The following is a 26949-nucleotide window of genomic DNA, read 5'->3' on the forward strand; positions in this document are numbered from 1 at the left end:
GGCGGGGCCCGGCGGCGGCGGCGGCGGTGGCGGCGGCGGGGCGGCGGGGGGAGCGGGGTGGCGGCTGCCGGGGCGGGTGCTTGAGCTGGTGTTCTCCTACCTGGAGCTGCGCGAGCTGCGGAGCTGCGCGCTGGTGTGCAAGCTGTGGCACCACGTCCTGCACGGCGACGAGAACAGCGAGGTGTGGCGCAGCCTGGCCGCGCGCTGCCTGGCCGAGGAGGCGCTGCGCACCGACATCCTCTGCAACGTGCCCACCTACAAGGGCAAGGTGAGCCCGGCGCGGCCCCGCGCGGCGGTGACGCCTCCCGCGGACTGACCCCTCTTGGCTCCCCGCCCTAGGTCCGTGCCTTCCACCACGCCTTCAGCACCAACGACTGCTCCCGGAACGTCTACATCAAGAAGAACGGCTTCACGCTGCACCGCAACCCCATCGCCCAGAGCACCGACGGCGCCAGGACCAAGATCGGCTTCAGCGAGGGCCGCCACGCCTGGGAGGTGTGGTGGGAAGGGCCGCTGGGCACCGTGGCCGTCATCGGCATCGCCACTAAGCGGGCGGCCATGCAGTGCCAGGGCTACGTGGCCCTGCTGGGCAGCGACGACCAGAGCTGGGGCTGGAACCTGGTGGACAATAACTTGCTGCACAACGGTGAGGTGAACGGCAGCTTCCCGCAGTGCAACAACGCGCCCAAGTACCAGGTGAGCGGGCAGCGGGCCCTCCGTGCGCTGCTGGGTGCCGCCCCGGCATCTCCCTGCAGGAGGGACTAGCTTCATCTTCACCGCCTTCGCGGCCGTCCCGGACGGCTGGGTTGGAAGGGATCTTAAGCCACCCGCTGCCACCCCTGCAGAGGGCTGGCTGCCCCCACCGGCTCAGACTGCCCACGGTCCCATCCAGCCCTGAGGGATGGGGCAGCCACTCTCCTCTGCGCCCGTTTCCTTTGTTTCTGCCTTCTTTCTCAAATACCGAGTGGGCGTTCATTGGAACACCGCATCCCCTCTGAAACAAAAGCTGACATCGCTCTCAGGAGCAGCGAGGCGGCTGTTGTCGGTGGCTGTTTCAGCCCCGTTGGCGGTGTGAGCAGAGGCCGTGCTGAGGCAGGGCCTCCCCGAGCCACGCGCTGGTTGCTGGCTCTCCGGGCGCCCTCCCACAGGTGACATCCTTTGGTCGGGCCGTGACGTGTGGGTGATTTTGGGTTACCAAAGCACAGGTGCTGCTCTGCTGTTCTGTCTTGCTGTGTTTATCTTTGTTCTCCAGGCCGCTCACACGGCCGCCTTTTGGCTGATGGTTTTCCTCACGTTGCATCTTCAGCTGTTTTGCGGTATAATTCCCTCTCACAGTTTCGTGGCTTGGGATGAATAATGCTTTGTACTTCAGCTGTACATGAACATCTTGGCATTAACTCAAGGCTGATATTTCTAAATTTCATGTAAAAGCTCACTGCCAAGCACTTAGTTCAGTCTGGAAATGATACCTGCCATTTCTGCAATTAATAAGTAAATGTGGATCAAAGAGATGCAGATTTCACATTTCCTGATGTGTGAATTGGCCCTTTCCAGCCCTGCCCATTGGCAGTCTGTTCCTGCTGCCTGTCTGGGCCTTTCTGCACAGCAGGATGAGGAGAGCTTTTAAAGCCAGGAGAGCTCCCATGGGGACTGCAGGCTGAGCTGTGCTTGCAGTCAATGCTTCCTTGTTAAGAATTGGTGAGGGCTTGAATCAGCAATCCTTTAAAGCATTTTGTATTATTTAGTGAGACGTAGAATCATGGAGTCATACACGTATGGTCATCTGCTCATAGAATACGTACTGAAGGGAAATACACACTTGTTAGCATTGGCTAGAAGAAGAATATGTTGGCTGGAAGGAATCCCCGGCACTGCGGTTGTCTGGTGGAGAAGCAGAAGTTTGTGCTATCTCATGCTGCATTTGCTGCTGGTGCTTCTCGCTTCTGTTTATATTTGAAAGCAACGGGATAAACACAGGGAGCATCCTGTACAGCCTGCATTCAGCATTGGTTTTACTCACATCTGTATATCTGTATTGTAGGTTTTGTGTGCCCATTTTGCCAAAGCTTTGCACTGAATTATTTTTCTGCCTTGGTAAGGGAGCACCCCTGTCAGTGATAGCATTCGTGCCATCAGAAGTACGTTCTGGGAATATTCTGCACCTGGCATTTACCTTTCTAAACAACCTGTCTAACATTGTTCTTTGTAGCCTCTACTGGTCATTGCCGGCAACAGAGCCCCAGTTACTTGGGGCAATTACAGTATTGTCAGGCTCCTGTGGTGCTCTGGAGCAGTGCTCTTGCTTGTGCTGCTGCTGCAAGGTCTGCTTGTGAAGGGCTGTGTTCAGTGTTATGAGGATGCTTAGGCCTGGGCTGCCCGCAGGAGCAGGCAGCAGATGTGCTGGTCCATGCGAGAGGAGTGGAGACATCTCTGTTGTGAAAGCAGCAAGGAAAGCCTCGCTTTAATCTGTTCCGCTGTATTATCCATGGATTTTGCTTTGTATGTTTTTTAGGTTGCTTTTTTTGGTGTTTCCATCTGAATATATTGACTCTTTCCCTGTTTGCTTCTCCTCCCTCCTCTTCCCATCTCTGTTTCCAGATAGGCGAAAGGATTCGAGTTATCCTGGACATGGAAGACAAAACGTTAGCGTTTGAGAGGGGCTATGAGTTCTTGGGAGTTGCGTTCAGAGGACTGCCCAAAGTTTGCCTGTATCCAGCAGTGTCTGCCGTGTACGGTAACACAGAAGTGACTTTGGTCTACCTGGGAAAACCTTTGGATGGATGACGGATGGTTTCGTTGGGACGTCACGATGTGGATGACTGGGAGGAGAAATCTGCATGTTGGTTAGAGGGAAACATGTGTTAGAGGAAAAAAATAAGCGTGTGTCCAAGAACCATCGAGGAAACCATACAGAATTTTGAAATGGAGGACCAGCCATACTTCAGGAATTGTTACATTTCCTCTTTCTACCAGGCCAGAAAAATCCTCAGGGTCGCAGTTGATTGAGTGGGAAGCTGACACGTGCATGTTGCAACAGATTTCATTGCTAGGATGGCAGTGCGTGACCTCAGATATTTAAGGAAGGATTTGATATAAAACTGCTTGCGGAAATTAACCCGAGGTTTGTAAGTCGTGTGTTTTGTGAAAGACTCCCATTTTAAAACTGCTTGTGCCTCCCCTTCCCTTCCCTCCTCGGGGCTGACGTGGGTACTGGGGAGAGCGAGTCTGGTTGGGTTTTACTTACAGTTTTTAAAATACCAAGAAGAGCCGTCTGTCCAGGCTGCCCTCCTCTGGTGTAACGATATCAAACGTGTGCAGCTATTTTTAAGTGTATTTTAAGAATTGTATATATGGAACACGTCGAAAAGAACAGTTACATCAAAAAGAAGGGTTTGCTTTATTCTAACTGGGGTGGAATTTCTTGAAGGGGCTTCAGGAAAACTTTGAATGACATTCATGTAAGTGTGCTTCTTCTGTTGTGTTGTAGAGCATTGGGAATGCCCTTGTGGAGTACGGTGCTGCGTGGATTCTCTTTCTGTGTAGCTGAAAGCTTCCGTAGCTTCAGCAGTAGTTCTGTTCTCCCTGGGAAACACAACCAAAATTGCCCTGGAAGTTTTGTTCTTCCAAAATTTATGGTCCACCCTTAAGAAAAGAAGCTGCAGCACGGTGCTGAGCTCGTCTTCATTTCCACGTCAAAAAGACAAGGTTTTAAAAGCACCCTTATGCTTTCTGGTCGGTGCTGTCTGTGGGCACTGCAGGATGGCTCCTTTGGTGGGGCACTAAAATCTGAGAGCTGTGTGCCTGCCTGGCTCTCAGCACCCATTTCTTTCGTGCTGGCATTTCCAAGAGCAAAGCAGGCTGTTTCAGTTATCGATGGTGTGATTTTAGGAGGGGGAGAATGAAGTTTTTGTGCAACCTCTCCTTAGTTTTGTGCTGGAGAACGTGAGCTGCTTCATCTCGGATGCTGACAGTTCTCTGAGCAAGAGGAATGTCTCTTAGGCCACTGCTTGTTTTCCCCCCTTTATTCAAGCAATTGGAGGAAAGCAAGTAACTGAGATGCCTCATGTGCTGCAGAAGAGCTGTCCTTGCAGTGCTTTTTACACAGTAAATAACCAAGTTGTGCACTGGAACAGAGAATGTGCATTATTACCATTTAAAAGGGTTTATAGTATTTATTTGTTTTATGTGTTGCTTAGTGCTTAAAGGCAGTTTGGTATCGAGCTCAATTTCTCTTGGCTGTGTTAAAGAAACAAAGGATACGGTGAGAAATGATGTTTTAAATGGTACTGAGAGCAACTGGCTGGTGAAGTGAGACCGACACCAAGTGAGTACCTTCCTGGAAAACCAGTCATGAGCGTTGGTTGGATTAAACTGCAGGGCTCACGTGTGCCTGGCAGAACTGGAGGAGGGAAATGGGAAACAAAATCCTGTCCTGTTTCACAGAGTAAGATCTTTGCTGAGGTGCGAGCTGTTCTCGGTCGGCCGTGGCTGCTGTGCTTGGTCGTGAGTCCAATTAGATGTAAGTAAACCCTGAGAACTTCGGAGGAGTTTGGTGAAACGAAGATTGATTTCCGTTCTTCAGACTGCGTCTTACCCTATAAATTATTTCCCTCTAAATTAGATGTGGTGAAAGCTGAACATTCCTTAAGGGTGGGTTTGGGGGGGAGCTCACGTAAAACTATAACTTATTCCTGGAGACCAATGCTGGCTGTACAAAATATTAAAATAAACTCTGCTATAATTCACAAGGACTCATCTGTGTGTGTTGTTGCAACGACCTCCGCAGCGGTTTGGTGTGGCGGAACAAAACTTCTTATCTTGAGGAGGATGGTGGTGCTGGGGCTGTGCGATTTGCTGACTGTTCAGGAAGGGAGAACCTCGAGGGTGGTTACAGGGAGCTGGATAGCTGTGCTCCTCAAATTACCCCCTTTTCACAGCTGGAGGTCTTCCAGTATGAACTGCTGGGCAGCAGAGGAGGTGTTGGGCTCAGTGCTGCCCTGCTGTTGCAGGAGGTGCCTTGGAAGGTGCTTTTTGACTGCTTGTTCACCATCCTTACAAATCACACTGAGAGAGGAGGTAGCAGGTATGAACAGTGTAGGGTATCTGTGCTACCAGCTCCAGTTTAACTCTCCTCCACCAACACATTTTGACTAACCAGACAGCCGTTTGCTTGCAGCTCTTCCCACTTGGTAAATCATTTTGAAACCGTCTTTATTCACCTTTTACACTTCAGGCTTGGAGTATTGAGAAGGAAGCAGACATCGAGATTGCATTTGAGGAGGTGAAAAAGGGGGGTTACAAGAGAGGTTTAGAGTACTGACCAGATTCACACAGCTGGAACAGTGATTTGGGAATGACCTGAGCTCTGGGCACGGGGGGGACAAGGCAGTGGGGTCTGGCAGCCTGCACAACCTTGTCTTGCAGGAGAACAGGGAATGGAGGAGGCAGCTCTCCTCTCCCCTGCACACTGCACCCAGTGTGCTCCTCCCTGCGGCTCTCCTAAGCTTGTTCCCATGCTAGGACTGCTTTGGTGGGATGAGGATCTAGCAGGCGTAAGATTTAATATCTGTAGTCAGATCCTATACTGAGGTATTCCTGCTTATTTTTTTTCTTCTTCTTTTGCAGCTTTTCCAGCCTTAACTGTAAGAATTGCTGATCCCTAGAGCGCTTGGTGCCTCCTCGGATTCTTTTGGTGCTTGCACACATGCTGTGTTAGGTTCTGCTGGGCTGGGCTGGCTTCAGGCTGTGCTGCTTTGTTCTGGGTAAGTTCTTGGAATGGGCACCCAGTGCATTTCTGCTGCTGCTTTGAACGGAGTGGCTTCTATGTGCTGTTTTTGATGGTTTTGCTTCTCATTCCCACCTGTGTGCAGCAGCATGTAGCGATAAGCTCTGTGTGACATGATTTAAATATACACAGAGCCTGTGTACTGCTGGGGGACAATGGAGGAGCAGTCGAGCCATGCAAATACCCCTTTTCTGCTCTCAGTTCCAAAGGCAAGCTTTGTGCCTTTTCCAGGTTCAGCAAAGAGGAATTCCGTCTTGCACAAGGCCCACAGACCGTGCTCTGTAGACATGAACTTCACTCTTGTGATACCAAGTTCTTGATTTGCCAAAGCAGATCAATTGCAGATTTAATGCCTGGGCTTCGTGCAATCTGTGGGTGTTGCTCACACAAGTTTCATTAGATGGGGGGCACCAAGGAGAGCTCAGATGTGCTCTTGGTAGCTTGTGAGGGTAAGAAATGGCACTGGAGCTCATGGAGCTTTCACAGTGATCTGTTTCCAAATGCATGTGTATGGCTGTGGTCCAACAGCTGGAAAGTAACTGATGCTGTGGCAACAGGCTGCAGGCTGGGGCAGGATCTCCAACCCAACCACACATGGCAGATCATGTGGAAAACAAACAACAAAAGAGGGCTGAGATGCTGTGCAAGTTGGAGCAGCCATAATCAATAATCAGAGGAGACTGTGTTGTGGTCGGGAGCTCTGAAGCACTTTCCAAAATCACTGAGAATTAGTTTTTAAGTGCTGAGCTTTTGGCTGATGTCTCCATGAGGGTGTTCAGAAGAGAAGAGGTCTGATGTTGGTTAGCCGAAAACGGGCTGGAAAAAAGGGATTCTGTGAGGTACTTTGGAGTCAAGTGAACAACTGCATGGAGTATTTTCCCTTCCTCAGCGTGTGATCTGACTGCTTTGGCCAAGAGAAACATCAGCTGCCCATAGCTTACATAGATCAGTCACGTGTAGGCTCCACAGTCCTTCAGGATATCTGGTATTTCTTCATCGGTGGGGAAACAGCTCACTGCTGGGGAGATTTCTCTTAAAGCATTTTTTCTGCTTTAAAATGCAGTGGTGCATGCATTTCTGGGAGTCCTGTATGAGCCTGCTGCGAGCAAATGCCATTTGGTGCTGTAATTTTTGGCCACGTTTCAGGTGACAAAAGGGGAGCAGATGGCTGTGATGTGATGGGCTGCGTCCGCGTGTCCGTGCACAGGCTGAGCTTCTGCTGCTGCGGATGTAGCTGTGTTCTTCTGCCTCGGAGTCCCACAGCCAACTGGAACACGTTAGATTTTCTCTCCCTGTACTGCTGAGCTGTATTTCTGAATTGCCTTGAAATGTGGATGTGTTTTCCAGATGGCTCTCTCTATTTTTTGCTCTTCCACTTCCACGGAGATGATGACAGCAGCAATGAATTAAAATAACATTTGTCCTGGGAAGAGTTGGGTCATACCTAGAGAAAAGAGATGTAAGAGCAGCTGTATGGGAGGCAACAGCCCTCAGCATTTCCTGAGCCCTCACATTTCTATATTGATACCTCAGTTTTGGCCAAGTCTTTACATTTCTTCTCATTTTGACTTTATTACCTGCGTGAGCTTTATATTTGTTGCCCAGCAAGATGGAATATTGCTGTTGAACTGGAGGTAAGCTTCTGGTTTGTTACACTTTGCCTAAAGTTCAGGATTTGAAAGTGCTCCCTTTCCTCAGGTGTTAGGGACTGTGACTTACTTCCCTTCCTCTTCTCTCCCTTTGTTAGCCTATGGAATCTGCTTCTCCTCGGCCTCTGCGTAGGAAGGAACTTCCTGCTGATCTGACTGCTTCCAAGCCTGTGTTCCACAGTTCCACAAGGCTGGCATGTTATAAATAGCCCTGGACACCAGCAGGAGCATGGCCGTGAGTGCTGCATGTGCTGCTCTGTGTCGGCTCAGGGCTGGCTCTTACAGAGCAGACAGTGCTGTGCAACCTGCGGCCAGCAAACTGCACTGCTGAGATGTGTTCTGTGATCCTTTTCACAGTGACAAAACGAGTTTTTAAGCGGTGAGGAGGACGACGTGTTTGTTTTATCGAAATTATCCTGCACTACCTGGCACTAGGGTCTAATTTAGTTGAAAGGGAGAATTAATGAAGTGGTAAATAAAGACCGAAGGCTTTTCCTTCAGACGGTGCTGAATCTGCTGATTTCTCCTCAACGCAGTGTTTGTCATTGTGTTCTGGGGATGGTGTGACCTCAGCACCAGTTCTCACACCTCCCAGCAGAGGGCAAAGTGAACAGTGCTGCGGGAGCACCGACTGGATCGGCTGAAGGTTTGTGCAACATTCATGCTTCATGCAGAACCTCTACTGCTATTCAACATCCCCTTCTCCTTTTGCTTTTATCACTTTTGAAACATACTTCTTCATTGGAACTCTTGGTCCTGCAGTTAGGGTTAAGGTTATGGGGTGAGCTGGGAGCCTGAGGTCACTTGCAGAGGCAGAGGAGGTTTGGGGGCTCAGGTACAGTCAGTCCCATATTGATCTGGTCTGCTTTGTCACACACTGCTTTCCATCCCTTTGGGTGTCTGTCACCGGTGTCCAAAGTGAAGCCATCAGAAGATGATTGAATGTATTCCATCCAACAGCAGTGGTTGAAAGAGGATTTTAAAATAGAACTTGCTGTATGTTATTACAAGCGTTGCTTGTTCTGCAGTTTTGCAAGCCACAAGAACAAGGTGTCTTTCCTGCCATGCCTGCACTTGCAGATCTGTTGCAAGCTAGCTGGGTTTGTTTCATGTTTGCTTGATTTATTTTAACTTTTAATCCAGACTGTTCTTCTATTGTTAAAGGCTCTTTGGTTCTGTGTTTACCTGCAGGCAGTGTTTGAATGGAGGAAAGTACAAAGGTGTAACCCTGTCTGCTCTTGCCTTTTGTGTGAAGTGTCTGATCTTCCTGCGAGCTCCCGGCTTCTGCAGCTCAGCCTCACCTCACTTCATCCAGACAGCAGCACTGAGGGTGTGTAAGGACTGCCTGCCCTGGGACCTTGGTGTGCCTGCAGCGTTTTGTTGCTCAGTACCTGTGCTGTGTCCCCAGGTGCTTCACTGTTGGTAAAGTGATTTATTGTTGTTTTAATCCTTCCCTGAACTTACAATTTCAGGTCATGAACCTGCTCTCATTTTCACAGGAGCCTTCATATCCTTAGAGGTGTGCATTAAAGCCGGGGGCAGATGTGAAAACAGCTGTTTTACAGCAGTGTGTGTGCCACAGCTACAACATCATTCCCTTGCGTGCCTTCACACTCAGGTAGAGACCAGCACTAAGACACACTGTCAGCCCCAGTGCCTGCTGTGTCTGTTTGGATCAGCCCATCAGCTGGTGAGCTGAGAATGGAGGGAAGACAAATGATTGATGTCAAAGCACAGACCTGTTTGCAACCCATGCGGGTGAGCAGGTGCTGTGTGTGTGCTCCCTCCCCAGACCCATCAAATAAGGGAGAGTGGAGCTGGGTTGCGCTCCAGCCACAACCCCCTGCTGCCCATTCACAGCATGGTGCTGGCTGCACCTCCACTGCTAGGGAGATGTTGGTAGTTGGGAGCTGAGAGCCTGCAGGTGGGGACGTGGGGTGTTCCTTCAGCATCCTATGCTTAGGAGACCAACAGCTTTTAAGTAGTAATCGTGAAGGTGGGCTCTGTCTGCTTTCCTGAGGGCTGTCAGTGTGTAACTTTGTGTTTCTGAGTGCTGGACAAACCTGCCAATAAGGAAAAGATATTGACCAAAATGGTTTTTGTGTGGTATCCTGAATACTGCCGTGGGTAAAGCTTTGCAGCCTCTGTGTCTCTTTTAGCAGCAGGCAGTGGGTGCCCAGATGAGGCCAAGAAGGGATGGGGAGAGGAGGCTGCACCACTCCCTGGGCACTGGTCTGGGTTTTTGTTGGTTTTTCTGTTGGGTTTTGTGCTCAGTTGGTTGAATGGTTTTCTCTGGATCCCATGTGAGATGGTCACCTGAGCCCTGGTGAGTCTGGAGGACAAACAGACATATTTGCATTTCACGTTTAGCTGTTAACTAAAGACTTTCAGCTGCTCTTCTCAGTGTGAAAATCATAGGATCGTTAAGGTTGGAAAAGACCTTTAAGATCATGTTCAATTCTAACCCATCCCACCATGCCCACTGATGACATCCCTCAGTGCCACATCTCCACAGATGGTGACACCACCACCCCCTGGGCAGCCTGTGCCATCCAACCTGACCCTCCCCTGGCATGACTTAGGGGCCATTGCCTCTTGTCCTATCGCTGTTATCTGGGAAAAGGGGCCAATTCACAGTGGAACAGAGGAAAGGAGGATCTGCTGTGTTCACTGACACATCTCCCTGAGCTTTACCCCTCTTGTGTTCCTTGTGCTTTTTGTGTCTGGGAGTCTTTGTGTCTGGGAGGAGGACAATCTCAAACCGAGACCCAAAAGCCCACGCTGAGCCTTTTCCACTTGTGGCTGCAGGGATGAGCTCTGAGGTGTGATGGTGTCACTTCAGATTGGGCTTTGTTAAATAGGAGCCCCTGACCTGGCAGTTTGCTCTGTTTTCTTACATTAGACAAGGAATAGCCCAGCAGGGGAGCAGAGAGGGGCCATGCTCTGTCAAGAGCTGAGATGGTTTCACTTCCCTTTGCTCTAATGACACCATTTCTCACTTCTCTTCAGCAGAACAGCATCTGGAAAGGACTGCGGAGGGGAGCTGGGGTCGTGCCAGCGTGCATTGCTGGGTGATGTCATGGAGTGCCTCATCAGTACCTCCTCCTTTGGGTGAATTCAGAGCTTCTGGTTGTGACAGGTTTATGCCAAAACCGTGCGTAAATGCGCTGGGTAGTGCCACAGAGATCAGATACAAAGCTGAGATCAGTGTGTCCACACCATGCAGCCCTATGAGGAAGCGTGGGCAACGTGCAAGCAAGCAGCAAACCGTGGGTGTAAGCAGCTCACTTGCAAGGCCTGCAGCTCCTGCAGAGATCTTGGGGGAAGGGTCAGCAGTTCTCCCTTCTCTGCTCCCGCAGGTGCTTTGTGAGCAGTTGTGCAGAGCATCCACAACATCAGCACTCAGGTCTGCGGTGCTGAGCCCTCATGCTGGCCGCTGGGGAAGCGTGGGGGAAACGAGGTGGCTTCTGTGGCTCCCTGCTCCCTGGCCCACTTCCTCCTTGCTTACGTTGGTGGAGGTGGGAGACAGAAGAGCGCAGACCGCAGTGCTGGAGCCAGGCCAGGGATGGGTGTGGGAGCTGGGAAGTGGATGTGGCCAGGCCGCTGACCGGCACCCCTCTTTCCCTTCCTGCCCACCCCATGCTTCCAGAAATGGCCTTTTGCTTTCTACTGAGACCTATTTCTGCCTTCCCTCTGGGCCCTGGGTTAAATGAGGGATCCTCTCTCACAGTCGCTCTGCATTGGAGGCCATGTCCTCAGCCAAACAGCCTCTGTTTCTCAACCTGAAGGTGTTGTGCTTGCAGCTGCTCATGCTGGTGGCTCACCTGGTTCCCTTTGAGCTGCTGCTCGCTCTGCTGGGCTGTTTTCTTCCACCTCCCCAAGGTGACTGCAGCTGTTGGTGTGAGAACCTGTGAAGGCGAATGAGCCAGCAAACTCCATACTCCACTCTGAGCAGTCTGCCCTGCGAAGCAATACTCAGCATTACAGGCTTCTCCAGATTCCTTCTTTCCAAGGCTGATGTGTGGTGAGGATGCTGTGGGACCTCCCAGCCGTGAGGCCACCCTCTGCCAGCTCCTGCCCTTCTCCTTCTGGGTGAGTGTCCTTGTGGTGGGCTGGGGACCAGGAGGGGTCTGCAGCTGTCTGCTGGTGCTGGTGACCTCGAGTAACACCCTGGGAATTTTGCCCCACTGCGGAGTTTCTGACATCTGCTCTGGTTCGCTTTTGAACGCTGAGTGCTTCTCTCTTTTCCTTCTCGATTTTCAGACTTCAAACTTCCTTGAAAATGCAGGAAATGAAACCATGGGGCCTTTTTTTGTGAGCGATGCGGGAGCACTGAGCCTCCTTCCAGAGAAGAAATGAAATTCAGGGTAAAAGCAAAAAAGAAAAATCTCCCAGGTCACGTATGCTGGCTGCAGGCACGTGGGGGCTGCTGTGAGCAGATGTCCAATGGGTCGGGGTCACCCAGACAGCGAGGTGTCTGGGAGGGTGACTGGGGAGGTTGGCAGTGGGAAAGGAGGGTTGGTGTCCAGCACAGCTTCACCCCGACCTCCACATCGCTTGGGAGCTTCCCGCGTTGGGATGGCGAGGACCTGCACCGAGGTGCTGCGTTTACCCAAATCCTGAGCAGCCACGGAGGACCCTGAGCATCCCAACCTGTGCACTGCAAGAGGCTGGGTGCTGCTGTCCTGAGGCGGGCTCCCAGCATCTGGGAACCCAAATTTGGGAATGCTGAGAACGGTATCTGCCCCTTTCTTCTTCTTCCCCTGCAGGAAATGCGGTGAGGTTGAACCCAACCACCACGAGCAGCCCCAGGCCGGTCCCGCTGAGCCCTGGGGCCCTGCCCACAGCCCCCACCCCGTGGTTCCTCCTTGCAGCTGGGGCCGCCTGCGGGTGCACGACCCGGGGTGTGAACGCCTCGCCGCGCTCTCTGCCTCCATGTGACTGCAGTTTCCGTTCGCTCCTTCCGCAAAGCCCGTCTCAGCGCTCGGCAGAAAGCGGGTGGGAGAACACCTTGTTGGTTTGCATCCGGCCCCACCGAACCCCCCAGTGCAGTGGAGGGGCTGCAGGCCGCAGGATGAGCTGCTGCAGGCCCCGCGCGCTGCTACGGGTGGTGAGTAGCTGCCCCCCAAAAATGTGGGAGGATGGAGAGTGGAGGCCAAAGCCGGACAGCAACAAGGCAGTGGTGGGGGAAAAGAAAAGGGGGTTGGGTGCTGCTGCCAAGCTGGAGCTGAAACCCTTGGGTTCTTGGGGAGTGGTGCTACGGTGGGAACACCACAAGGACCTGGCGTGGAGGTTGAAGGCTCAGAGGGGTGCTAGCTTTCACCTAGAGAAAAGGGTCTTTCTCCGGTCCCCTCTGGATTTGGTATTGGCTTCCTTCTTTCAGCTGTCCCAAGGACAGAGATAACCCGGGAGGTGTCCCTGGCTTACCTCCAACTGTGAGGCTCTGGCTCCCCAAGCAGCCAAAAATAACCTCCGATCGCTTCTTCAAGCACCAGCAGCTATGAGAAGGCTGAGCCCTCAGCAAGCCCTCGTTGCTCATTTGCCTGAACTTCAGCTTTCACCCCAGATGCAAATGCTGGCAGCTCCCGGCTCACAAAATAAGCAACAGGGGCCCTCGTGCTGAAAAGCAGCACTTCCCCAGATAGTGCTGGGATTGGAGTGTTGGCACTGGGGAGGAGGCTGCAAGCTCCGGGAAGGCTGGCTGTGGTTGGGTGATATCTGCCCTGCAGAGCGGTGTTCCGTGTGTGCTGCCTGTCCCTCACTTTCTCCTGTCCCATGGGGGTCCCTGTGCTGTGGGTGTTAGCCGGGCAGCTTGTGGTGGCCAAGTGCTGCGAGCAGGAAGGTGAGTAAGAGTGACCGTTGCTGTCCTGGGAGCCCTGGGGATGCTGGTGAACTGACCGTGCTGCAGCTCCTGACTTCTCTGTCCCCACAGGAGAGCTTCTGCTGAGATGGAGGCCCCGCTGCCTGTTCTCTCCCTGCTCCTGGTCCTTCTGGCAGTAGGATGCGGAGATGGGGCAGGCGCAGCATGGGCCTTGTCTCCTGGTGGTTGCGAGCAGGTAAGTCCTCCCTCTTGCAAATCCTTACCCTTCTGACCTCTTGATTCTCCTCTACAAGACCCAGGCACCTCAGCTTCTGCAGGCTTTCTCCTCCCAGCTGCTGGCCTAGCACTGGAGCTAAGATTTGGAGTGGGACATTGAGGCTTTACCTGAGGAATCGCCTCCATCTCACTTTTATCCCCAGCCTTATCATCTCCCCATCTCATGCTTCACAGTGAGGTGTTGCATGTCCCCTTCTTGCTGTAGGTGCAGAGCACTGCAGACTGCAGGAGGAAATGGTTGAGCTCCGTCCCTAGAAATCTGCAAGGTGACATTGAAGAGCTGTTGCTGGATGACAACACTATCCGGGTCCTGGGCCGTGCCTCTCTGTTCTCATACCACCAGCTGAAGCACCTCAGCCTGACCAGAAACCGGATGGAGCTCATCGAGCCTGGTGCCTTCCTGGGCAGCCAGGGCCTCCACGCGCTATCCTTGGCAGACAACCTTCTCTTCACCAACTACTCACTAACAGCAGCTGCTCTTTCTGCTTTGCCAGCCTTGAGGACGCTCGATCTAGCTGGAAATCATCTCACTGAGGGCATGGTATCTGTTTTGCTCAGCAACCTGTCTTCCTTGGAGTCCTTGTCTGTGGCTAGGAATGTCATCATGAGACTGGACTCTTCTGTCTTCTCCAACCTGACGCAGCTCTTGGAGCTGAACCTGGAGAGGAACTACATCTTTGAGATTGACCAAGCTTTTGAAGGGCTGCAGAGGCTGCAGAGGCTCAACGTCGCTTACAACTACATGACATGCATTGTGGACTTCAACCTGACCCAGCTCCGGGTGCTCAATGTCAGCTATAATATCATCGAGTGGTTTCTGGCCCTGGAAAGCGATGACCTCTTTGAGCTGGAGGTGCTGGACCTGTCCCACAACCAGCTCCTTTTTTTCCCCGTGCTGCCCCGGCAGAGCAAGCTGCACTCTTTGCTGCTGAAGGACAACGAGATGAGCTTTTACCAGCTTCTCCCCAACGGCACGTCCCTGGAGAATGTCACCGTGCAGTTCCTGCTCATCGATGGCAACTCCACCAACATCACGACAGTCAAGCTGTGGGACGAAGTCTGCTATAGCAACCTCTCCTCCCTGCACCTCCTGGACATGAGCCAGAACCAATTCTGGTACCTGCCGGAGGGTTTCCTGGCCAAGATGCCCGCTCTGACCCACCTGAAGCTCAACCAGAACTGCCTGGAGACCTTCCACGTGTCGGAGCGGGACCCCTTGGCCATGCTGACGGATCTGGACCTCAGTCAGAACCTGCTGACGGAGCTGTGGGAGGATGCAGGCGCCGGGCCCGCCCTGCCCAACCTGCAGCTCTTCAACCTCAGCACCAACCTGCTGCGGGCGCTTCCTGCCGGCATCTTCACTCACACAAAGCAGATCACTACAGTTGACCTCAGCTACAACCGCCTCGACCTGTGTCCCCAGCCGGCTGTTTTAGGCCGGAGCGCTCCCTGCGTGGACATCAGGGGCCTTGCCACCCTGACCCACCTCTCCTTGGCCGGCTGCGGTCTGCGGGACCTGGGCGGCCACCCCTTTCGAGGGACGGCCCTGACTCATCTGGACCTCTCTGACAACCGGGAGGCTCTGTCAGGAGACCTGGGGTGGCTGCGGGACCTGGCTGCGACGCTGCGGGTGCTGTCCCTCCGCAACACCAACCTCTCCTCCACCTCGGTGGACTTCTCGGCCCTTCAGAGCCTGGTGGGACTGGACCTGTCGGGGAACACCCTGACCGTCCTCCCCGCCTCGCTGGGCGCGCTGAAGCTACGCAGCCTCGACCTGCGGGACAACAGCCTGACGGCGCTGCCTGCGGACGTGGCGTGGAGGCCGCTGGGGAGGAGCCTGCAGGAGCTCTACCTCAGCCGTAACCCCTATAACTGCTGCACGCTGGGCTGGTGGGAGGCCCTGCAGAGCATGGAGCGCCTGCGTGTCCCCGACGGGCGTGAGGTGACCTGCAACTACGACTCGCAGCAGCTGAGCGCATGGCTGCTGCCCGAGCCCGTCCTGCGGGACTGCCGCTGGCGGACGGCCGACATGGCCCTGCTCTACCTGGTGCTTGCCCTGCCCACCTGCCTGACGCTGCTGGTGGCCTTCACTGTGCTCTTCCTCATGCTGAAGCCAAAGCTGCTGAAAATGGTGAAGAGGCGGTGCGGGGTGTCCAGCCCGTACTGATGGCTGAGGAGGACGCAGGGCCCTCTTGGGAGTGAAGGCGAGCAAGCGGGTGGGGGATTGAGAACTTGCATCTGTCTGGTGGCCCAGAAGTGGTGTTTTGGGCTGCCTGGGTGCTTGCTTTTATTTATTCACACTGCTGTGGTCACCCTCCATGTGTAACCACAGAGACGTGCCCAGAGGCCAACACAAAACTGGCACTTGTGCAGGTGAACTTCCACGGTGAATGTTTCACATCTGCGTGTTTTGGAGGGCAAGGGCTGCAATCCACACGTGAAAAGGTAAAACGGAGAAGAGTGGCAGATCTTATTTCACTGGATCTGTCAGTGCAACTTCAGTCTTAGGGTAAACCACTAAGAACAGAGGGACCGGGGCAGTGACCGTTCCCCCAGCAGCGCGGTCCCCATCCCACACTGCACTGGTGGTGGCACCACTGCTGGCAGTGCCTGCTGTGCCAGTGAGACAGGACCTCAAACCTCAGTAGAATACTGGCCGAAAGACACGAGAATAAATTATATTTCTGGTAACGTTGTTTCATCTGTTTATCTCTCCTGGTTGTTGCATGCTTTGCGATCAACGGGGCAAGCTCTGAGCGTGGAGCTGCAGGAGGGGATGCTGCAGAAGCAGAGCCAGGCACAGCACTGGAAAGATTTGGAGAAGGCCATCACATCCACCCTTGCGTATGGCTGGGTTTTTTGCCCTATTTCAGATAGAAATAGCCAAAAGAAGATCAAGTGCCAGCTGGGGGATCCTTCAGCCTATTTCAGCCACTCTCCTGCTCATGAGCAGCTCACCCAAGGGGCAGTGGAGACCTACAGTGACAGCCCTGGATGTCCTCCAGCTGCTCTCACTGGTGCCAGGCACTACAGCCACGTTTCGGTATCTCTCTGCCAGCTCTGGCCTTGGTATGTGGATGCAGATGTGCACCGTCCTCACCTGTATGCTTGCAGGCAGGTGAGGCTGTCATGGTCTGGACAGTGGGCAAGCAGGACACAGAATTGGTGGGACGAGCAGACACAGAGAGTAGGTGAGGTTTGGCAATATTCATGCAAAAAGCCACTGCAAAAATCTGGTCTGAACAAATCAGCATCCTCAGGCAGGGGGAGATGCCTGCATTGCTCAAGATGCAAAACATGGAGGGTAAGAACATGGGCTGTGCAGCCTTGATACATGAGTATGCTGGAGGAAGTGTGCGTTGGGCTGCTCTGCTGCTCAGGGAGGATTTTTTTTCTTAGGGAAAGTTGTTCCTTTAGAGGGAGGCATCTCTGGAACACTGAGACATAATATATAAGTCTGTTGGAGAGCAAAAGCAAGGGCATTCTGCAACCTTCCCCCCAGGATGCAATAAATCACCCACAGAGCACCTGGCCTGCAGAGGAAGGAGATGCCTGCATCCCCCACTGCGTGGCAGGCTGCCCTCAAACCACACTCAGGTCTGACAGCCTCAGCTGGTGAACGAAGCCTGGGATTCTTCTTGCTGCTAGAACTTTACATTCAGCCTGAGACAAGCTGGGCTTCTTTCTCCTGTTACACCATCATCAATGAAAAAGTCACTTTGCAGGCCACCATCACTGGCTCAAGGCTTTGCTCACATAGGGTTTATCATGAGGGGCCTCCCTGGCACTGCCTACAGTGAGCTGGGAACTGCAGTCTGATGGGGCAGCAGTGGGAAAGCCTTTGCTTTACCCTAAAACCACTCCTAGGCTTGGTGACTTTCTACTGTACTATCTATATATATTTATTTCAAATCATGAAGGCACATTTTCTGAGAGGTGAACACCATCCCTGGCAGTGTAAGGAAGGAAAATGTCTCCTTTTGTCTCTTGGAATTCACTGCATCTCCAAAGTACTTTCAAGACAGACTTGTTTTTTTAAATATTCAGTTCTGTTAAATGAAGGATTTAATCTGTGCAACCTGAAACTGAAGATGTATCCTCTACTGAGGGAACGTGACAGTAATACTCTCATTGAAACACTGATTTATCTGAATGTATATTTAACATTCCAACAAATAGTAATAAATGCCATAGGCAGACAATAAAAAGCAATACTTCCAATATATAAACATTTTACATTTCATTTTCAGACAAAGCTGAAATCACAGGAAAACACGTTGGCGAGGTTTTCAGCCAGAGCTGGCTGAGATGTAAACAAAATGAAAGATAAATCATTTAAAAGTATTTTGGGCATCTTACATAGAAAAAGAGTGAAAACAGCCACCACGTTCAGCTGCCCTGTTTCAGCTTTCTCAGTTCAACTTCTTAAAATGTATACAAACCTGAAACTGCTGTAATATTAAGCCTCAGATTCTCTGTGGCCAATGTAAAGAGCGTCAACTGCACAAACAGAAGAAGCTGCAGTGGAGGAAGCAGGATGACATTGTTCTCTCCTAGGAATATGGGATCTGTCTCTGCCCATCTAGGTTGTCTTGGTTTGGAATCAGACTTCTTCACATGACTCCACATCCCAGCCACAGGACTCCAGCTGCTCATCCTGTGGAAATTCTACCTCGATATCATAGATGAAGTCCGGGTCGTCCTTCTTCTTCCTGTTCTTTTCAAAGAGCTCATCCATGATGCTCTTCCTTTTGGCTAGCTCCTCGTCGTCCAGTTTGTTCATGTCCTCCTCAGGGTCGATGGTCTCTTCCTGCTGAATCTTTTCCAGGCTCTCAGCCAGACTCTCTCCCCTCAAGTGGCCTCTCAGCAAACTGTGCAGCTTCTTTAGCTGACGCAGTGAGACTCCTTCCAGGTATGCTTTGTGCCGAGGGTTATTCTTCAGCTGCTCAGCAGCCATGCCACAATCTAAAAACAAAACCACCCTGAAGAAGTACAAAGGCAAGCAAATCTCTTTAAGTAGAGATCATCCTCTCCCTAACCCTTACAGACGAGGCCTCCAGGTTTAGCAGCGCTGCTGCTCAGCTTAAGATGCTGCCCTGGCCTCCTCGGAGAGACAGCGTTACCCCAAACCTGCCCACTGCATGCTCCTCACTGGCTGGTGCTGTGACCAGCTGCTCCTTTCCCCGTGTGAGGAGAGGAAGTGGGGAATGCTGGATGGAAACAACGCACCTGAGAACTGGGAGAAATTTCTGACAGGCATGATGCGCCGGCGAGTCTTGTCCTCCTCCTTGTAGATCAGGATCACAGATGGAGGCTGAAAGCGAATGCCGCACTTCTTTGCGATGCAAGTCATTGCAGGTCTTGCTGCTGGCTGAAAAGTGCTCAGCTGTATCAGAAAAGTCCTCAGCAACTTCAGCACTCACTGAAGAACTGGAAAAAAAGGGAAAAAAAAGCTTGAGTGCCTCTTGTTAGCCTGTTGTTGGGACTAGAGTGACCCACGCTCAGTAAAAATACACACCCAGGCTGCAGCTCTCCCAGGGGAGACCTCAGGGGAACCTGAACACATCTCACATGCTCTTTGAGCTGAGCATGGGGAGCAAGGTGACTCTTGATGGCTGATTTACACCCTTATCGCCTCTCAGCTTTTGAAGCAGGATTCTGTATCACACACAAGTGAAATTTTTGGTCTACCTGCTGAGTATTGCACAGTCAAACGATACCTAGGAGATATTTATTGTGACAAGGGAGAAGCCTGCATGCGTACTTTATTAAACACTGGAATTCTCTTTCTTAGAAGAAAACAAAACAAAAACCAAACAACTGTGTAAGAGGAAGAGCATGTTTTTGTAAGCTTTCCTGTGGGTTCAGCTTTTGCCATACCTGAGAGGTAGAGAAGAGGGTGGAGTGAGGAAGAACCATTTGGCCCCGTGGATCTGTAGCTGTTTTCCTGTCGGTGGATGGAGAGCAGACTGTTATGGATTAGCTTGCTGTTAGGTAAGGACTGCAAAACTCTCAGGTGTGCTGGTCAGCTGCTGAATGAATCAGCTTACAAAGTTCACCACCAGAAGCACGGCTGGCATCAGCAGCCCATTTTTACCCGATCTCATTTGGGAACCCCTCATGGCAGCTCTGCCGTCGGCTGTGACCCCGTTAGCGTCACATGGAAATGACGGGGATGGAAAGAACCCAGCACAGCACAGCCCTCGCCACGGCGTCACCTCCTTCAAGCGGCAGCGCCCGGCATGCGTCCTCCTCCCCCCAGTGCAGCGATTAAACACGGGAACAAAACAGCGGGACCGCCGAGCAAGCGGGAATTCCCATCTCCGGGACCAAGCTGCCGCCAGTCCCCGCCGGAAGAAAGAACGCACCCCAGGTTCCTCAGGCCGGCGCCGAGCGCGGCCGCCCGGCGTCCCTCAGCCCGCAGCCCCCGGGCGGGGCGGCCTCAGCCGTTGCCGCGGTAACCGAAAGGTCCTCCTGCCGAAGATCCCCTTCGGGCTGTCTGCTCCAAGTGCCTGCGAAACGCGACACAAAATGGCCGCCCGCGGCCTCCACGACAATCAGGCGGTGCTGCGGGCAGCCCCCGCCCTGAGGTGAGGCGGGGCCACGTGCGGCGACTCCAAGATGGCGGCCGAGCGGTGGCGGCCGGGCCTGGGTGTGCTGCTCTGTGCCCTCCGTAAGTGCCCGGCGTAGCGCTCGGCCTGCCGTGCTCAGCTTTGCCGTGCTCTCGGTGCAGCTATTTACTCTTTCTGTGCCGTTTCAGACGTACAGGCCGCCTGCCGCGGGAGCGCCGTCTCGCAGGAGCTGCTGAAGGAGGGCTTCCACAGGTGGAGCCGCCGGGCGGGGCTCGGGGCTGTGGCTGAATGACGGAGCGGTGTGGGGCGGGGGGATCCTGCAGCCCCGGCCCGGCCCGTCTGCCCCACCATAGCAGGCTGCCCAGGGCCCCCTCCGACTCTCCTCGGGCACCTCCAGGGATGGGGCACCCACACAGAATGCCTTGGGTTAAAAAGGACCACAATGACCATCTAGTTTCAACCCCCTGCTATGTGCAGCGTCACCGACCACCAGACCAGGCTGCCCAGAGCCACATCCAGCCTGGGATGTTTAATTTCTCATGTATTTGTGATCTTTCTTCCATCTGCGCCCATCTCTGAGCGTTCGGCAGCGTGACACGTGGAGGTTTTTCTGCTGTCTCTCAACATACAGGTTTCAGCACTGTGCCCCCATGGTTTGCTTTAAGGGAGCTGCTGGTGAAGGTGGAGCTGAGTGGGACGGGGCAGTGGACAGAAGGATGCACGGTGGCTGCCAGAACTCACCTGCCACGGGGAGTCTATGTGGATCCCTATGAGCTGGCATCGCTGCAGCAGCACAACGTGACGAAGGTAAGGAGGCAGGGCTTCTCACATAAAGGCTGCGTTTTGCCAGTAAGCTGAAGAGCACGTTGCTCAGGAAGGTGTAATCTGTGTTCTTCAGGGGGCTGCAAGAACCGAAGTGGCTCATTCCCCTTTCCTGAAAGATGCTGCACAGCATCATGTTTATGGCTTCTCGATGCAGCTCTCAGCAGCACCTGGTGCAGGGTGTGTTTTGTCATGGGTTGCTGGTGTTCCTACGTGTAGGGGTGCTTACCAGCAAGCTGTTACAGCTCTGCTCAGCACTGGATAAGCAATTGTGGTGAAAGGTAATCAGGCTGAAAAGAAGGAAGGTTAGCCCTCTATAGAAGAAGAGTGATTGCAGTCTTCCAGCCAAGGTTCTCTATCAAGGTCTTCAAAAGAGCAGAACAGTGGCTTTAAGTGACGTGCTGTGAATTTGGAGTGAGGAGCTTTGCAGCTTGTGTTTCATCACAGCTTTCTTGAGAGACTTATGCCTAGATCTTGACTCCAGTGCAGATTACTGCTGGTCCTCATTTCTCCCATTTTAAATGGGGAGCGTCCAGGTTTCCCCTCTTCCACGATGTGTCTCTTTAGGTTGTGCCCATGTGGTAAGAAACAACCCTAAAACTATACACAGCCATACTCACTGGGGCTCCATTCTTAGCAGGACACTTTTGTAATAGTGGTAAAACAGTTTATAACAAACACTGGTTCAAACTTACAGCATAACTTTGAACTGGGCTTCAACTCACTTTATTTTAGATGTTTGTCTTCTAGGCATATACTCAGTGCTGTTTATTTACAGCCAGCTAGAAAGATAGCCTGCTTTGTTCTCTCCTGAATTTGATGTCTTGGGTGACCACAAGTACTTAATATCACTACTCAGTAGAGGAGTTTGTGTGACTGTGCTTTTGCTGTCTGCTGTGGAGGTCTGCAGCAAGCTCTGTGACACCCTGCCTGTACACACAGAATAAATCCCAACAGTAGACTTTCCCTGGTACTCTGGAGGGCAGGGGTCACTGCAGGGGTTGCAGTTGTCCCTTCTGATGCTGCAGTAGATTACAGCAGCAGACTGTGACCTCCTTAATCTCAGATTCATACCCAAAATGTTCATACCTTTTTTTTTTTCTGTATCCCTCTTTGTTGATTCCAGTCGCAGCCATATCTGTCTCTTCGTTCGCTCGCAGGCAGTGCTCATTCCTGATGCTGTTGATGTGGAGGCTCCTGAGTACTCAGCTACAGACCTTACTGTCCTGCTGTACCTGCAGCCCGACCCTCGCTGTTGGCACTGTTTCAGAGCAGCACTGCCTGTGCATGGGCGCTACCACCGGCCAGCAGAGAGCAGCGAGGACGCGTTGGTTGCTCTGAAGGGTGCAGAAATACTGCTCTGCTGCTGTGACGGTGAGGTTCTGCTTTGTTTAAGTTCAACCACTCAGACCGCGTGTTCTCACTGTATTTCTCTTGACAGCTGAAGCCATGCAAGGTGTATTTAAAATTATTCACTGTCAGGTACTTGGTCAAATGCTGAATCAAAGTATTCTGGTGGTTTCCGAGCCTTTCTTCTTGCATTTGGGTGGTGCAGAAGAGGGAGGAAGCGTGTTTTGTGGTGGTTGTAGTTCCCAGATTCTTCTGAAACAAGAACCTGGTATCCACTGACAATGAGTATTTATTATTGATATAAAAGCACTTATGGTAGGGGAATTCTTGTATGCGACAACAGGAGGTCAACAGGAAGACATGGAAGAATGACTTCTGTAGTTTTGGGGAATCTATAAGTTGTAACTGCATGGCTAGAGTTGAGAGATCTGCAGCTCAACGATGGCTGCTTTGCTCTGTTAAAGACAGCCCGTGGGTGAGATTCATCCTTAGTTACCTACTGTATCTGTCTTCCATAGAGCACCTGTCACCAGAGTGCTGGCAGCCTGCTGAGGTGGAAGCTCCCTGTTCAGAGGAGAAGGAGCACCTCTGTCAGTGGTACAGTGCAGCACACCAACCTGTGAGTTCCTATTCCTGAAGGAAATTCTTGCCTCTTGCTGCCTTTTTCTGAGATGAGCAGCTTCCAAAGCATGGGACCTAACGGATAAAAGCCTCACTGTGTAACTTCTTATAGAAGCTCCCTTCTTCCTCTCTGACCTGGTTTTAATGGGTGTCATCCTGTGCTGTTCTGTGCCCTTGGTGGTGGCTGCTCTCCTCACCTTTACATTTGTTCTTTTGTTTTCCTCCTCCCCTAAGCAGATGAGTTGGAGTCCTAGAATTGACAGTGCTGTAATTGGCACTAGTTGAATTAAGAATGGCCTCTGCAGGGTAGGTTTTTTCAGATGAGTTCAAAATAGGAGAACTCTGCTGCAGTCTAATAGGAAAAAAAAAAAAAAGACTAAAAGTTAAAGGAATAACTTCTTAACAAAAGGCCATCAGATTGGATAAGTGTCAAGGTGAACCAAGGTCAGTTAGATTTTTAGGACGGCCAACAGCTGCCTTTGAAACTTGAACACTTTGTGGTAGTCTAGAGATTCAGAAATAAGACTAATTTGTTTCATAACAAATCTTTTGTTTGTGTAATGTGTGCCTTCCTGTATGTAAGGTACCTTCAGAATACGAACAGCTGTCATCCAAAAGTGTTTTGCAGAGAAACCAAATAGTTGTTTATCTTGGAGAAAAATGGCTTCTCAGTGATCTGCAGAATGCTTATTCTGAGAGATCTCTGCTGGCAAGCTTGATGCTTGAAGAGCAAAGCTACAGAGCATACAAATGCCTACCATTTACAATGGAGTAGATACATTTATTGAGCTCTGTACAACAAGAGCAACTGGCTGTCTGTAAGGGCACTGAATTGAAAGGCTGTGTCCCATCTCAGCTTTCTTTGGGGATTCAAAATCAAGCCTTAGCAAAAGCCAAGTTAAATAAAAGTCTAGTTACTGCTCCCCTGAGTTGCAGTTAAAAAAAAACAGACCAACAACAACAGAAGCTGGTTAAATGTGCATAACCAATTCACTTTTCCTTGTAGGAGCATGAAGAATTGATTCTGCGGGTCCCGGTGGGGCTCACACAGCACAGTTTCTTAGTGTGTGTCATGACTCTTCTTGCCACCGTGCTCTGTTCCAGCCTGATTCTTGCTGCTGTGTGCAAATATGGAGACTTCTCTCTGGTGACCTGCTTGGAATAAAGAAGTGCAAAATGACTGAGCTCCTTTACTGTTATTTACATCTCAGTAATGCGTGAGGATGCCATAAGGACTGTCATCCTGTTGCACAAAGATGGCAGCAGTCAGGAGCAGAATCTATCTCCCATTCCTTACCCTAGGCCTCAGCCTGCTTTGGCTACAGTGCTTCTCCTTGCAGAGGTGTTTGTATTTCTTGAATTTAAATGAACAGACTTGAGAAGTGGGTGTTAAGGGTATGAAAAACATCTCATCCTTCAAGTTCCTGAATTTGAAGTTTGTTTACACTGTCCAGATGGGTGATGCATGGATTTGGGAAGAGGCATTCTGTGCTTATTTGTGACAGTAGAAGGCTTAAAAAACAATCTGTACAATTCTGTAGTAACTGGGGGGGATGGGGGGAGAGGAGGCGATTAACTGCTCTTGCTCAAATCCTTCACTTAAAGAGCTTGGAAAATCTGAAGGAAATCTCACCCTCTATCTGAAGCTGAAATAACCCTTGGAAGATGAAAGCTGGTGAAAAGATACAAACTAGAAGCAAATACTTAGAAGACTTGAATTCAGCCATCAGAGCAGTTGGTAAATACAAGGAAATGGAGAGGAAATTACTTAATGGAAAAACTGAGTTGCTTTAGATTAGCAGAACTCGGTTGCTGCTTTCAATCGTCAGTAGGTGGCATTGTGACCTTACAGTAGCTCAGGGACTGTTGATGGAGAAAACTTCATTCCTTAGAAGCTCAGTTAGTTAAGAGCAGGTGATTTTCAGGGTGTGTGTGAGAGGGATGAATGAACGTTCTGGTTTTCAAATTCTATCTTCCTTTATATGCAGCCAAGACTGTTCCCCAGCAGAATCAGCCTTTCATTGCTGTCCAGCTGTAGCTTCAGGATCCCCTGGGCATCCTTCCTCTGCTTCTGCTGGAATTCAATAGAGAGCTCGTCTTGTGACTTTGCCCGCAACAGGTTGGCAAGTGCTCTGACAGTGGGCTCTTGTTTTCCCCTGGCTGTGCTGAATGACGGTAGCTGCGCCAGTACTTCATCCACTACCTCAGAGGCGTCATGCTCTGCATCTGTGTGGGGGAAGGGAGGAATTAAAGAACAATTGCAGAGAGCTCTTTAACCGTATCGGCGCCGCAGGGCTGAAAAGAGACGCTGTGAATAGGTACTTGTCTCTCTGTGGCATCCGGAACTCCCCGGGTTGAGTTTGTCCTCGTGTCCAGCGAGACCTGGTCAGGCTGGAGAGCTGGGCAGAAAAAAAAACGGATGAGGTTTAACAACAGCAAGTGAAGAGTCTTGCAGCTGGGGAGGAAGAATTGCATGCAGCGGTACAGGTTGGGGGATGAGCTGCTGGAGGGGAGCTCTGCGGAGAGGGACCTGGGTGTCCTGGTGGACGACAGGTTGGCCATGAGCCAGCAGTGTGCCCTTGTGGCCAAGAGGGCCAATGGCATCCTGGGGTGCATTGCAAAGAGCGTGGCCAGCAGGTCGAGGGAGGTGATCCTGCCCCTCTACTCTGCCCTGGTGAGGCCTCATCTGGAGCACTGCGTCCAGTTCTGGACTCCCAGTACAAAAAAGGCAGGGATCTCTTGGAAAGAGTCCAGTGCAAGGCCACAAAGATGGTGAGGGGCCTGGAGCATCTCTGCTATGAGGAAAGGCTGAGTGAACTGGGTCTGTGCAGCCTGGAGAAAAGAAGGCTGAGAGGGGACCTGATCCAGGTCTATAAATATCTAAGGTGTGGGGGACAGAATGGAGAGGCCGGACTCTTTTCAGTGATGAGTGGAGACAGGACAAGGGGAAACGGCCGGAAACTGCAGCACAGGAAGTTCTGCACCAATGTGCACAAGAACTTCTTTACAGTGAGGTGAGGAGCACTGGAACAGGCTGCCCAGGGAGGTGGTGGAGTCTCCTTCTCTGGAGATGTTCAAGACCTGCCTGGATGCCTTCCTGTGCGACCTGCTGTAGGGAACCTGCTTTGGCAGGGGGTTGGACTCGATGATCTCTGGAGGTCCCTTCCAACCCCTACAATTCTGTGATTCTGTGTTCTCTCCCGTGCAGTTCTGTGTAGCAGTCTGACTGGTGGAAGGGCAGTGCTTCCAGGTTGCTGCTCAGCTTGGCTGGAAGCTTTGTCTTCTGAAAGCTCAGGATTTCTTAAGTGTCAGGTGATAGCAGTTGAAAAGCACGGGCTAGCTAAAGCTGCCTGACATCAGAGCCCAGCGAAAGGAACCTCGTTTCACTGGGACAGCTGAAAATATCCCAAGTGGTAAAAATAAGACGGTTTGTCTGGTGATGTGTGTGTGTGACAGTGCGAGGAGTCTGCATCAGCGCTCAGGTGACAAATTGGCAGGAGGAGCTCAGCACAGCACTGAACACAGTGACCTCAGAACAAGTTGGAGTGCAGCTGCTGGGATGTGGGGCCAAGAGGGGTTTCAGTGGCCTTTTGTGTGGCACCAGGAGCTACAGGTGTGCCCTGGTGCGGTGCCCCATGGAGCTGAACGTCAGTGCCGGTCCTGCAGGGATCGCTGCTAGGTGCAGGGGAGCCGTGAGGCAGTCCTGTGCCGTGTGGGAGCGTTCTGTGGAGGGAGAATTGGGGTGATAGTGGTGATAGCTTGAGCTCTTGGCGAGAGAACAGATAAAAGGTCGGGTACAGCATCGCTAATAGGTGTGAGGACCGAATTAAGGGGATTGACGGAAGGGGATAAAGCTGAGTCGCAAATTAACATCACAACAAAGCAGCGTCGTGTAACAGCGATAGAACCAGAGGGAATGGCTTCAAGCTGTGCCAGGGCAGATTTAGGCTGGACGTTAGGAAATGCTGCTTCTCTGAAAGAGTGGTCAGGCACTGAGATGGGGAGGTGGTGGAGACACCGACACTGGAGGCGTTCAAGGAAGGGTTGGATTTT

General features: G+C 51.8%; 5 protein-coding genes across 21 annotated transcripts in view; 3 read left to right on the plus strand and 2 right to left on the minus strand.

The window, feature by feature from the left end:
- WDR53 (WD repeat domain 53) overlaps positions 1 to 178 on the minus strand; it is a 4820-nt gene extending 4642 nt beyond the window's left edge. The window contains exon 1 of the mRNA XM_042821000.1: positions 101 to 178. The gene's annotated coding sequence lies outside the window, so the exon portion shown is untranslated. The remainder of the gene's footprint in view (positions 1 to 100) is intronic.
- On the plus strand, positions 5 to 3115 carry FBXO45 (F-box protein 45; the record flags this gene model as incomplete). The annotated part of the gene is made up of 3 exons (XM_042820905.1): positions 5 to 268; positions 340 to 696; positions 2599 to 3115. Coding segments are annotated over 3 exons (807 nt in total), but the record flags the coding sequence as incomplete, so codon positions are not given.
- A 3873-nt stretch (positions 3116 to 6988) lies between these two features.
- NRROS (negative regulator of reactive oxygen species) lies at positions 6989 to 16222 on the plus strand. Of its 13 annotated transcripts, none has more exons than XM_042821120.1 (10): positions 6989 to 7419; positions 7533 to 7669; positions 7792 to 8080; positions 8626 to 8856; positions 8934 to 9192; positions 10447 to 11526; positions 11698 to 11801; positions 12204 to 12544; positions 13367 to 13490; positions 13737 to 16222. In XM_042821120.1, the coding sequence occupies exons 9-10, from the start codon at positions 13383 to 13385 to the stop codon at positions 15696 to 15698; spliced, it is 2070 nt and encodes a 689-aa protein (XP_042677054.1). In that variant the 5' UTR covers positions 6989 to 7419; positions 7533 to 7669; positions 7792 to 8080; positions 8626 to 8856; positions 8934 to 9192; positions 10447 to 11526; positions 11698 to 11801; positions 12204 to 12544; positions 13367 to 13382; the 3' UTR covers positions 15699 to 16222. The 13 variants fall into 13 exon arrangements, with proteins under 13 accessions (XP_042677054.1, XP_042677057.1, XP_042677056.1 ...); XM_042821123.1 differs by having other exon boundaries at positions 10447 to 10573; positions 11238 to 11526; positions 11698 to 12544; XM_042821122.1 differs by having other exon boundaries at positions 8934 to 8953; positions 9053 to 9192; positions 11698 to 12544.
- A 1270-nt stretch (positions 16223 to 17492) lies between these two features.
- On the minus strand, positions 17493 to 19961 carry CEP19 (centrosomal protein 19). 4 transcript variants are annotated; one of them, XM_042820836.1, is made up of 4 exons: positions 19900 to 19961; positions 19412 to 19478; positions 18761 to 18961; positions 17493 to 18496 (listed from the first exon to the last, which is right to left on the minus strand). In XM_042820836.1, the coding sequence occupies exons 3-4, from the start codon at positions 18882 to 18884 to the stop codon at positions 18135 to 18137; spliced, it is 486 nt and encodes a 161-aa protein (XP_042676770.1). In that variant the 5' UTR covers positions 18885 to 18961; positions 19412 to 19478; positions 19900 to 19961; the 3' UTR covers positions 17493 to 18134. The 4 variants fall into 4 exon arrangements, with proteins under 4 accessions (XP_042676770.1, XP_042676771.1, XP_042676769.1 ...); XM_042820837.1 differs by lacking the exon at positions 19900 to 19961 and adding an exon at positions 19750 to 19893; XM_042820835.1 differs by lacking the exon at positions 19900 to 19961 and adding an exon at positions 19629 to 19893.
- Positions 19962 to 20131: 170 nt separating this feature from the next.
- On the plus strand, positions 20132 to 24076 carry PIGX (phosphatidylinositol glycan anchor biosynthesis class X). 2 transcript variants are annotated; one of them, XM_042820746.1, is made up of 6 exons: positions 20142 to 20204; positions 20292 to 20355; positions 20769 to 20910; positions 22086 to 22299; positions 22794 to 22894; positions 23903 to 24076. In XM_042820746.1, exons 1-6 carry the CDS (start codon positions 20153 to 20155, stop codon positions 24059 to 24061), a joined length of 732 nt encoding a protein of 243 aa, XP_042676680.1. In that variant the 5' UTR covers positions 20142 to 20152; the 3' UTR covers positions 24062 to 24076. The 2 variants fall into 2 exon arrangements, with proteins under 2 accessions (XP_042676681.1, XP_042676680.1); XM_042820747.1 differs by lacking the exon at positions 20292 to 20355 and having other exon boundaries at positions 20132 to 20204; positions 20735 to 20910.
- Positions 24077 to 26949: the final 2873 nt, after the last annotated feature.

The sequence above is a fragment of the Centrocercus urophasianus genome, unplaced genomic scaffold, assembly GCF_019232065.1.
Source record: "Centrocercus urophasianus isolate 14NV4802_14NV808 unplaced genomic scaffold, USGS_Curo_1.0 seq_19, whole genome shotgun sequence".
In the NCBI taxonomy this organism is placed as follows: domain Eukaryota; kingdom Metazoa; phylum Chordata; class Aves; order Galliformes; family Phasianidae; genus Centrocercus; species Centrocercus urophasianus.

Excerpts from the sequence above, each read along its gene's own strand:
- CEP19 (XM_042820836.1), bottom strand. The coding sequence starts at position 18,884 with ATGACTTGCATCGCAAAGAAGTGCGGCATTCGCTTTCAGCCTCCATCT. Across the intron at positions 18,497-18,760 it reads AAATTTCTCCCAGTTCTCAG|ATTGTGGCATGGCTGCTGAG; the intron begins GTGCGTTGTTTC and ends TTTTGTTTTTAG.
- NRROS (XM_042821121.1), top strand. The coding sequence starts at position 13,383 with ATGGAGGCCCCGCTGCCTGTTCTCTCCCTGCTCCTGGTCCTTCTGGCA. Across the intron at positions 13,491-13,736 it reads CTCCTGGTGGTTGCGAGCAG|GTGCAGAGCACTGCAGACTG; the intron begins GTAAGTCCTCCC and ends TTCTTGCTGTAG.
- PIGX (XM_042820746.1), top strand. The coding sequence starts at position 20,153 with ATGGCGGCCGAGCGGTGGCGGCCGGGCCTGGGTGTGCTGCTCTGTGCC. Across the intron at positions 20,205-20,291 it reads TGTGCTGCTCTGTGCCCTCC|ACGTACAGGCCGCCTGCCGC; the intron begins GTAAGTGCCCGG and ends GTGCCGTTTCAG. Across the intron at positions 22,895-23,902 it reads ACAGTGCAGCACACCAACCT|GAGCATGAAGAATTGATTCT; the intron begins GTGAGTTCCTAT and ends TTTTCCTTGTAG.